This window comes from Phyllostomus hastatus, unplaced genomic scaffold (genome assembly GCF_019186645.2).
Source record: "Phyllostomus hastatus isolate PE091 unplaced genomic scaffold, TTU_PhHast_1.1 phas_contig_80, whole genome shotgun sequence".
Lineage (NCBI taxonomy): Eukaryota > Metazoa > Chordata > Mammalia > Chiroptera > Phyllostomidae > Phyllostomus > Phyllostomus hastatus.
The window spans coordinates 30,121,182-30,132,841 of record NW_025333960.1 but is presented as its reverse complement, the minus strand read 5'-3'; the positions used below and the strand labels follow the sequence as shown (position 1 = coordinate 30,132,841).

Genomic DNA, 11,660 nt, shown 5'->3' with positions numbered 1-11,660 from the left:
GGAAAATGGGACAACTGTAATAGTATAATCAACAAAATATATTTTTAAAAAATAAAAGTTAGCCCTGGCTGGCGTAGCTCAGTGGATTGAGCACGGGCTGGGAACCAAAGTATCCCAGGTTCAATTCCCAGCCAGGGTACATGCCTGAGTTGCAGGCCATAACCCCCAGCAACCGCACATTGTTGTTTCTCTCTATCTCCCTCCCTCCCCTCTCTAAAAATAAATAAAATCTTTTAAAAAATAATAAAATAAAAAAAATAAATAAAAGTAAATTATTTTTACCTGATTATATTTACTTTTATTATACGGCTACTAAAAAATTTTAAATTACATATGCAACTCACATTATTCTTCTATTGGACTAAGAAATACTAGATAGCACTTGTCTAAAAATCTCAATTTAGACAAAACACCACTTAACATTTTTGGAAGCAAGATGTCATGTTAGATAATGGCATGAAGTTGCACTAGAAAACCCTCATTTCCAATCTTTCAGCACATTTATTACGTACAGCATTCATTTAACTACCAATTTGCCAGATGACTCCATGTTCTAAGAGGGTCGGGGCAAACCTCCTCTCTCACACCAGTCTTTGTAGTACCTCTCACACCCCCTCTTAACCCCTCTCTACCCAATTCTTGTGCCCACCTCCCAAACCTCAGCTGGCACACCCAACATTCTGTTTCTAGCTCCTTCTTCCCTCTGCTTCTACTACGCATTCTCCCTGGAGGACATCCTTTTCTCTCATGACTTATTTATAACTTCACATAAAATCAAATGATTCAGAACTCAACTTCTCAGCTCCTACGTCTATCAAATTAAAGTCACACCCTAAAAGAAGAATGCAAGTATTTTTAACAAATAAAGAAATGGCTGATGGCAGTTCAAAGTCCCAACAGCCTGCCAAATTCCTAAAATTGCTTGTGTGTACTGGGAAGAAGGGGTCAGGGCTACGCTTTGTGTGTGGTCTGTTTTTTTACAAAAACTGTTCAAATAAAAATTGAGTAATCTGGCTTTTATCTCTTTCTATTTTCTATGTCCTCCCTTTGAAGAAGGTAATAAATAATGAAATGTCCCAAAGAGGGTCATATGAAAAGAGAAGGCCCCAAAAAGCACACAATTAGGCAAGTTTGGTCATAAAGAAAGAGTGGAGGTTCTTATTTGGAACACATGGATGCAGGTCTGAATTCCTAAAAGTATGGGCATGGTTCTGGGTGTCTGCATATATAACTATACTGAATGAAGAGCCTGAAGCTTTCATCATTATTTCAAAGGGTCTATGACCCAAATTAATACTACTCCTATAGAACTTACAAATGAAAACTCAGTGAAATTATGAAGACAGGGTATCTATGACAAATATTTTAAGACACCAATGTTACACATTTGTAGTTATGAAGTCCATTATAGTGCACCTCTGTTTACTTTGTGTATCTTCACAGTATGATCTTCGCCGCAGCTTGCAAAATGTAACCACTCGGTGCCTTCTGCTTCCTTCTGTTCACTTTTTCCATTACAATTCTTCCAGCATAATTTTTTGATAGCAAGTGTATGGCTTTGGCTAAAACAGACACAGAGAAAGCATGAAATGAATGCATGTTATGACTACAAAATATTTTTCTAGGTGCTCACCTACATATTAATTTAACCATTAATATTGTTAACATAAACCAAAGTCAAAACCTGAAAAGTCAGAATGTATAGATTCTAAAATACTATCACTAATATTTCAGCCATTTTATTCTAACCTTGAAAACACCTTTTACTTAAAACTGTTAATATATCATTTACTAACCAAGGATACCACCAAATTTTAATGATCAGTGGAATGCATGACACAGCTATTAAATCAGACTTTAAGACAATAATTCTAGATAATTTTACTCTTCTGACACCCCTATGACGTGGATGGACTCTTACATTTTTACTGCTGGGTAAGGAAAGACAGTGAAAGATTTAATCAACTGCCCAGTGAAAGAATCTTGGTCTCCAATGTAATCTTCAACTGCATGACCTTGAGCAAGAAACTCATATTAATGCCCATCCCCACCCCCATTGGCAGACCTGCAATGCTCCCAAACACAGATCATTGGTAAATCTCTGTGAAAATAGAGTACCCTCTGTAAATTTAACCAGCAAATTAGACCTCTAAACCAAAAAGTAATAAAGTAAAAAAGTTAGATTTTAAGGCAGTAAATACTGAAAGCAATGCCACAGCACACAAATTATACCTTCAAATGCTGAGAACATGTGTTACCAGATGTACTCTCAGGTTCAAAGGTAGGACTAAAGTATAATCTTGAGGTATAAAACACATTTTTAAATTAGCATTCCAGAACCTATGCAACCAAATGATTGCAAACCCTTGCAAGTGGCCTCCCGCTGGGAGGTTACCTGCTGCCGTGCCTCAATGCTCCCCAAAATTCTTCTAAAGGAAATGCTTCCATATTATATTATACAGGCTATGACTTGAGTACTATCAATGATAGGTCATCTTTGTGTGAGGATGAATTTGATTGCTGAAAGCTGTTAAGTCATTTGGAGATGAGCTTTAAAAAATGCAATCAAAATGAGAACTATAAGAGGTATTATAGTTAGCTTCTTGCATCTGGTAAGCTAGTTCTGAACGCAGTTCCTAAACAGAAGTTCAAAGAATGATCTGAGGAAGTGACATCACTGAAACGAGTGTGTGTATGGAGTATACTGCTTCCCAGGGGAGTTGCTCTGAGAGACTCTACTTATCTGCCTACACAACGTTGAGAAGGAGGGTTTCTTTTTTTTTGATATTCTCTAAACCCATCATGTTACTACATCTGACATTTAGAACACAGGGAGTAGGGGGAACAAACCTAAAAGAAAGTCTTTGCTTCTCAACTATCTTTGTGTCTCATTACTAGCAAAAAGTTTGGGCATGGGCCAAAAAGTTTGCTAGTAATCATTTGAAAGTTACTTGAAATTTGGTAATTGAAACATTAGCAATCCAATTAATATAATGTGTTAAGTCAGAAAGTCAGGAATTAGTCCTTATAAATTCAAAATCACCATAATGACTTAAAAAAATCTTACAATGAGAAACTAAAATTCTGTACATGTCACCTGCCTGTGCTTTCTAAGGGACTTCCTGCCAGTGTCCCTCCCACATTCAGGCCATGGAAGTGGTCTGGGTACCAGGCAAAGGCAGATACAGCACTGTGGGCAGGCAAGGGGAAAGGAAGGAAAAGAAAAGGGAGGGGAAGCCAGGAAGAAAGATTTCAAATGCCTACAATACAGAATTTCATTGGAATACTTCCCTCTTCAGTAAGCCAACAGCATGAACTATTTCAACTGCTAACTGCAGCATCAGAGAGGCAGGAGAGAAGCCATGAGGGCAGCAGTAATAAAGGCAGATTTCATTTTAACAAATACAGTTATAATGAGCACTAACACACTTTGTGGGCAAGGAGACAAGTTCCCCAGGATGAAACGTCGTGTAAGAGACATGCTCACAAGTTTCTCTCCTTAAAGCCAATCATCTCATCATGAAATGCTATTTAGAATCATTTTTTAAATTATATTCTGAACAGTTCAGATATATGGAAGTTGAAGAATCCTAAGAAAATCTGATACAGAATGACGTTGGTGACCTTTCTAGAAGGTTAGATGGTTTTAAGGAGTGAAATGTGTAAAAAAAGATAAAATTAAAAAATTATACCTGCCCTGGCTGGTGTAGCTCAGTGGACTGAGCGCTGACCTACGAACCAAAGGGTCACCAGTTCAACTCCCAGTCAGGGCACATGCCTGGGTTACAGGCCAAGTCCCCCGTAGGGGACACACAAGAGGCAACCACACACTGTTGTTTCTCTCCCTCTCTGTCTCCCTCCATTCTCTGTCTAAAAATAAATAAACAAATAAATAAATAAAAGAAATAAAACCCTTAAAAAATACTGATGGTTTTTATAAATAAATAAATAAATAAATAAATAAATAATCGGTCCCTATTCTCTGGGCAGGTGGAGGTAGAGAGGATGTTCTGAAGAGCAGGTCCTCTGACCCAGCTCCCGTGGCAGATCCCCATGCCCAGGGTGTGAGGCCTGGGTACAGGTTAGTCACAGGGCTTTGAGGGGGTACCTGACAGTTTGCTCCACTGTTGGACCTGAGCTGAAGTGTTCAAATGCCACCAAAACCAGTCAGTATTACAAAAAATCACCAACATTTTGAATTAATTTTATCAAATTTTAAAATACATCATTATGAAAATCACTTTTCTCAAATGTGTTATCTGTAAAAATAATATTATACAAACAAGCAATCTGGTCAAGTAAACTTTTAAAAACCAAGAGCCATTTGGCAACACACACCAGTTTTAAGAAATTATACCAAAGAACACAAGGGGACCACTTACTGGTGGGCACCAGAAATACAGATTTCTGTCCTTCTCCATGCAAATGTGACACAAAATTTGTGGCTCAAGTTATTTCGATTTAGTCTGATAGAAGCAAAAATAGGAAGAAAATACCTCTGACTTGTTTCTATAGAGTGAGTCCAGTCATTTACTTCTGGAATTTGATCAGTCTTTTTCCAGGTGTATAAACAAATCTTTCCACATTCTAATCCTACTGCAACAATGTATCTATTTTAAGAAGGGAGGAAGGCAGTTATTAATGCAGCATGAATTTCTATCATCTCCATCATCATCCTAAAGTAGTTCTTCAGTGTTCCCAACTGCCCCATGCTTACAAAGGCCTCTGTTTAAAGCCACCAGCCCAGAATACGGCACACTGCTATACTGTGCCCTCAAGGAGCCTCCTTTCCATTGAGGGGGCCCACAGTTTTACCGCTGTCTTCCACTGGCAAAGCCCGAGAACCAATGTTTCCCTGGCTGGCTGCACAGGGGCCCTTGTTCTGCTGAAGACACTTATTTCACAGAAAGCACCACAGTCCCGAATTTGGTGAAGTAAGAACCTTTCAGTTCTACTCCCAATCTCCCTTCACCACTTTGAATATTATCAAGTTCTATCAATTTACAAATTCTTATGAGAAACATAAGCATTATGGGAAAAAAAGTAGCAGCTCGGAAGCTGAGAGAACGCATGAATGAAAGTGTAAGTGGGCTACACATTGACAAACCAAGTGGTGGTCTTAAAGGAAACATATAAGGAAGCCCCACACAGAGACTAACCGTTGGGAAAGGTTAAGCATGGGGCAGACACTGACGGCTGTCACAGACCCACCCACGTCCAGGATGGAGGAGCAGGGACCAACGCTGTGCTCGATGGCGTCATCGCTGGAGTCGCATTCCCCCCAGACAACCACCTAGCAAAAAAAGATCAAACTCTGTAAAGCTTTCCCTCGGTAAGGCTTCCGGCAATCCATTAGAGAGTTTCAGCATCACAGACAATGCAAAATACCTGTTCTGGCACTCAAAAATATTCAGCACTTACATTTGTGTCGATTTAAAAGCACTTTAAGTATCACAGAGAAGCCACAGTATAGCAGACACAAGTCTCTGAGACCTTAACTACCTAAGTGTGCCAGCCTAGACGGACTCTCTCTCCCTCCTTCCCTCCCTCCCCTCTCTCTCTCTCACCACTGAATGAAAAGGTAATAATCGCCCTGGCTGGCGTAGCTCAGTGGATTGAGTGTGGGCTGCGAACCAAAGCATGGCAGGTTCGATCCCGTCAGGGCACATGCCTGGGTTGGAGGCCACGGCCCCCAGCAACTGCACACTGATGTTTCTCTCTCTCTCTCTCTCTCTCCCTCCCTTCCCTCTCTAAAAAATAAATAAATAAAATCTTAAAAAAAAGAAAAAGAAAAAGAAAAGGTAACAATCATTCATTACAGGAACAAAATTTCACTCATAAAAGTATGAAAAAAAAAAGTAGAAATGCGATCCCCCCCGAGGCCCCCTTGCCCTGCTCCTGCTCTCCCACTTTCTTAGTCTTGATCCATTTCATTTACTACTTTTCTCCCACTTGGGACATTTGATTCAGGTTGTGGGTTTAAAAGGTCTTCTTATATTTGAGATTTCAAAGAAATGTACTTACAGATTTTAACAAGAAAATACTTTTTTATGTATGCATATGAAAAACAAAGAGGAAATACATAAATCAGTTTTTAAAAGTTGTATCAGCAAGTGAGGATTATGTGGTTTCTATCCAAATATACCTGTAATAACATCATTTTACATTTGAAAAAATATTAAAATTTTAAACATTACCTTTCTGTCCCGACTTCCAGTGAAGAAAAACTTGCTGTCAGGACTCCAATCACAAGACCAAATAATTCTGCTGTGCACAGCAGTGACTTTGTTGGTGAAGGCAAAGAGACTGAAAATTGGGTCTGAAAGAAACATGCAGGTTCTACTCACAAAGCAGAGGAGGCTGTTTTGGCTTTTTTTTTGCCTGTTAAAAAGCTATTTTTAAGTGCCATATTCAATTTACATATGCTGACTTTTGCAACAGACCAATGCTACACAAATGACCCCTTACCAGAGGTTATGGGAACACAGTTATTGTTCTAGTAGAAAATGATTTTATATCAACTAGTCACTCTCCAGTGACTGACAACAAACATCTTCTGGGCATGCAGCTAACAGTTCAATTTACGCCTAGGGTAGAAACCTCAAGCAATTTACCTTACTCAGGAAACAGCCAAATTTGCATATTAAGCTGTGGAAAAAAGATTAATGTTCCCTTAAATAATGTTTAAAAAAAACCCAAACTTTAAAAAAAACTATTCCTTTGTAAGATTTAAATCCAAGGTAACTTACAGCTCTTATATGGACTAAACCTAAAACACATAACTGCTTATGAGGAGGGAAGAGGAAGGCATCTATTAATCCATAATCCATAAAGATAAAGCAAATTAATGGATATGTTACTAGTATCACTTTAATATTTTAAAGAGTAAAGGTTGCATGTCAGAAAATCACTAGTTAATTGCAAGAGAAAGTCTTTTCTAACACATAATGCCAAGCGAGTACATGCCATAGTTCCTGGTATTCTCTAAGACAAGAAACTAAGGGATTAGAAATGTCACAAGATCAAAATAAATGCAGGTTATTATGAAAATAGAAAATGAAAAGTAGGTGTAAACAACACGGAGATACTTTAAACACTCTCTAGATTTTACCCAAAGAAACGGGGAACAGGAATGGCCACTGTGGAAACAAAACAAAGCTTTTCCTTTCTCTCTCTTTTTTTAAATCTCTGCCAGGCTCAGCACAGAATGCAGGTAGGAGTGTTAACATCTTGCCCAGGGGTTTTTCACACACGGCTGCCTAAAGCACCCTTCCCTATTATCAAAGTGACAGGATTGGGTAGGAAATGGATAAAGATAATTTTCCTTCTAAGTTTTTATCTTCATTATTCCTCTCCCATAAATCCCTAGATTGGAATATGCCATCCATTTGGTTTTATGGTAGCATTCTATAACCACTAGCAAAAACGAATTTTCTACATACAGGTTTTTATGTTTCTTTAACTAAGATGTCTGAATACATGCCATCCTGACTACATAGTCACAAAGAAGTCAACCCAAAGACCACCTGCACTGAAATCTTACAAGGAAGGCCAAGTCTTCCTCAATTATAACAGAATTTTGAAAGACTTCACAACTGTGAGACTCAGTCGTTCACCTGTTACCATTTTTGTTGCTCTTCACCCAATAGCTGCTCAAGGTGGACAAAATGGATATACCCGTCTAATAATCTTCCTAATCAGAAACTGTTTTTACCTAACTCAGGTGAGATAGTGTCCTGCCTTTTCCATAGTGACCAGGTCCGATCTCTGGAAACAGCCAGTAAGAACTTGTCATTAGGTGAGAAGGCCATCTGTGTGACAGTCAGAGTGTGGAAAACTAAGTTCTGCACCTGTTTCCAAGATGTAGTGTTCCAAAGAATGATGGCTGCATGCTCTTTCTTAGTTGCCTGCAGGAGAGAAATGAAACAATAGTTTAAAGATTTTCACTTCACCCTGGCTGGTGTGGCTCAGTGGACTGAGTGCTCACCTATAAACCAAAAAGATGCTAGTTTGATTCCCAGTCAGGGCTTGTGCCTGGGTCGCAGGCCAGGTCCCCACTTGGTGTGTGCCAGAGGCAACAGATCCATGTATCTCTATCTGTCACATATCAATGCTTCTCTCCTCTCTTTCTCCCTCCTTTCCCCTTTCTCTACAATTAAATAAAATGTTTAAAAAAATAACATTCACTTCTAGTCAATATGAAATAACAGGATCAGATTTTACTTTCTTGTGCAAAAAAACCCTAAAAATCCAGACAAAATACATAAAAATGATGGCACATCAAAACTGAGATATCTGTAAACAAAGAACATTGATCTTTGAGAGACAAAATGAATCAGAGTGGGGGGGGGGAAAGATTATCACCAAACTCTATGACAACTTCGAGCAGTTAAATATAGGTGTAACTAGAGCCCCCAGAAAGGATGAGAAGAAAAAAATACTTAAAAAAGATAATGGCTGAAAATTTTCCAAATTTGATGAAAATAGTACCTATTGATCTATGGAGTTCAACAAAACCCAAGCACAAGAAACATGAAGAAAACTGTCCAACAATACTCAGATTGTTTAAAACCAGCAATAAATATGAATTGCATTTGGAGAGAAAAAATCCATTACTGAGGAACAAAGACAAAATACAGCAGACTCATGAGAAATAATGCATGTCCAAATAAAATGTAGCAATGTTTTAATATACAAAAGGAAAACCAGCAATTCTTTACCCACCATAAATATGATTCAAAAAATGAAGAAATAGTTTTCAGGCTAACGAAGTCTGAAAAAAATTCATGACTAGCAGAATTACATTACGAAGAATGTAAAAGAATATGGTCTAGGCAGAAGGAAAATGATATCTGATGGGAATTTTTTAATTACTTAAATCTCTAAAAGATAACTGACGGGCCAAAACAAAAATAACAATATGTTATGGGATTTCTATGAATAAGTAAAATGTACAACAATACCACAAAGTAAGGGAAAACCAAAGTATACTTCTGTAGAGTTCTTAAATTGTATATAAAATAGTACAATATTACTTGAAGGCAGACTGCGGTAAATTAAAGATGTATACTATGAAAATGTAAAACAACCAATAAAATAACACAACAAAAATGTATATCTACTGACCACACAGAAGAGATAAAGTAAAATCAGAAGAAGTAATCAATTAATCCAATCTAAGTAAAATGGACCAAAGAACAGATGGATCAAGTAGAAAGCAAATAGCAAGATGACAGATTTATAGTTTACCATATCAATTACAACATTAAAGGTAAAGGTTTACCCTGGCTGGTGTAGCTCAGTGGATTGAGCACAGGCTGGGAACCAAAGGGTCCCAAGTTCAAGTCAGTGCACATGCCTGGGTTGCAGGCCAGGTCCCCCCTGGAGGTCATGTAATAGGCAACCACACATTGATGTTTCTCTCCCTCTCTTTTGCCCTCCCTCCCCATCTCTAAAAATAAATAAATAAAATATTTTTAAAAAGATAAATGGTTTAAGAAAAGCCCTATTAAAATGAAAAATTAAAAAGATGAGTAAAAAAGCAAGACCCAACTCCATGCTGCCCCTCTACAACCCACTGGAAATAAAAGAAAACAAACAGCTTAAAAATAAAATTATGAGAAAAGATATGTAAATTCAAGCACTACTGAAAAGAAAGCTAGAGTGGCTATATTAACAACAAAGTAGATTTTCAAAGTATAAAATATTACCAGAAATTAAAGAGGGTCAATTAATCAAGAAAATATGACAATGAAGAATGTTTTAACAACAGACTTCAAAATACATAAAGTAAAAACTGACTGACTTGCAAGGATTAAAAGACAAGTCCACAGTTAAAATCATAAACTTCACAATGACACTCTCAATAGAACTGAAAGGACAAAGAGTTTAACCATGCTATTGAGCAATCAGACATGACTCGTATTTTCAGAACACTCCACCCAGCAGAAATAGAACCCATTCTTTTCAAAGTGAGCATGGAAATTTACCAAGATGAAATTTTAAAAGATTTAAATCATATTTGTTCTCTGACCACAATGAAATTAAATTAGAAGTCAGTAGCAGAAAGATAACTAGAAAACACTCAGAATACAGAAACTAATACATTTCAAAATCAACTACAGTTTAAATATGAAATCGAAGTAACATTAGAAAAGTGTTTTTAATTAAATGAAAATGAAAATTTGCGCAATGCCTCAAAAACTACGCTTAGAGGGAAATCTATAGTAGTAAACATCTACATTACAACAAACAAAAAAACGCGAACTAATATGGAAAAAATGGTAAATAGACTTCATCAAATCATACAACTTCTGCTCTTTGAACAACACTCTTAGGAAACTGAGAAGAAAAGCCACTCGGAATAATTATCTACACAGCACACATCTGATGGTTGATCCAATGTACATAAAGAACTTTTCAAAATTCAGCAATAAAACAATCTAATAAAGAAATGGGCAAAATATTGAAGATATTTCATTAAAGAAGATATATAAATGGACAACTGGCACATTAAGCAAAAGCAAATGGAGCCACAATGAAATATTACACACCTATTAGCCTATGAGAATGGTCAGAAGGAGCGACCACGCCAAGTGTTGGCGAGGGCGTGGAGCAACTAGAACTCTACTATATTGCTGGTGGGCTTGTGAAATGGTATAACCACTTTGGAAAATACATTGCCAGTTTCTTAAAAATGTAAATGTACATATACCAAATCACCTAGCAATTCCACTCTTAGGTATTTACTCAAAAGAAATAAAAGTATATATCCATGCAAATTTGTACACCAATACTCATAATGACTGTACCAGTAAAAGCCAAAAATTTTGTAAACAATTCAAATGTCCATTAAAAAGTGAATGGATCAACAAATTGTGGTATGTCTATAAAAGGGAAAACTATTCAGCAACAAAAATAGAATGAAGTATTGATACATGCAACGTGGATGAAAAAAGCCAGACACTCCCCCGCAAAAGAGTACATACTGTATGATTCCAATTATACAAAATTTTAGAAAATGCAAAGTACTCTATCATGACAAAAAGCAGATGAGTGGTCTTCTATGGAAGGAGGCTGGAGAGGGTAAGGAGGGGTTGGAAAAAATTGTCATGGGGCAGATAAAATTTGGGGGATTGATGGATATGTAGATTATCTTGAGTTTGCTAATAATTTCACTGGTATAAAGATTTGTTAAAACATCAAATTTTTCACTTTCAACATGCAACTTATAGAACAGTAATAGCATCTAAATAAAGCTGTTAAAAACATTAGTTTAAAATAAAGATGCATCTAATCATTTGCTCTACCAGTCAAAACAAAACAAAACCTTCATTAGGAAACCCAGCTACCTTCAGGTTGATGCCTAGAGGGTAAGGCTACTAGGAGTTTCCATGGGTCCTTCTATTGAGCAGGTGAGTTTACACAAACATTCAGATTTGAACTTCCCAAACTACATTATCAACCACGCCTCTTTTCCATTGTACTAAAATATAAAACAGAGGAAAAGTACACAATTAAAAAAAAAGTCAGGTGCACATGCTTGCTTCAAGTGAGCCAACTTGAAAAAATAATCACTCACATGATTAACAGTGCCCTAAGCAAAAACAAATCAGCTGCTCAGTAGAAGCACAGCTATTCTTGCTACTAAGCTCCATTCT

General features: G+C 37.1%; 1 protein-coding gene across 1 annotated transcript in view; it reads right to left on the bottom strand.

Annotated features, from left to right (window-relative positions):
• Positions 1–284: 284 nt before the first annotated feature.
• ELP2 (elongator acetyltransferase complex subunit 2) overlaps positions 285–11,660 on the bottom strand; it is a 41,101-nt gene continuing 29,725 nt past the window's right edge. Inside the window, exons 18-22 of the mRNA XM_045849670.1 lie at positions 7,715–7,907; positions 6,198–6,319; positions 5,160–5,293; positions 4,497–4,610; positions 285–1,562 (exon numbers count right to left, since the gene is read on the bottom strand). Of these exons, the coding sequence (XP_045705626.1) occupies positions 1,406–1,562; positions 4,497–4,610; positions 5,160–5,293; positions 6,198–6,319; positions 7,715–7,907 (720 nt within the window). The 3' untranslated portion in view covers positions 285–1,405. The remainder of the gene's footprint in view (positions 1,563–4,496; positions 4,611–5,159; positions 5,294–6,197; positions 6,320–7,714; positions 7,908–11,660) is intronic.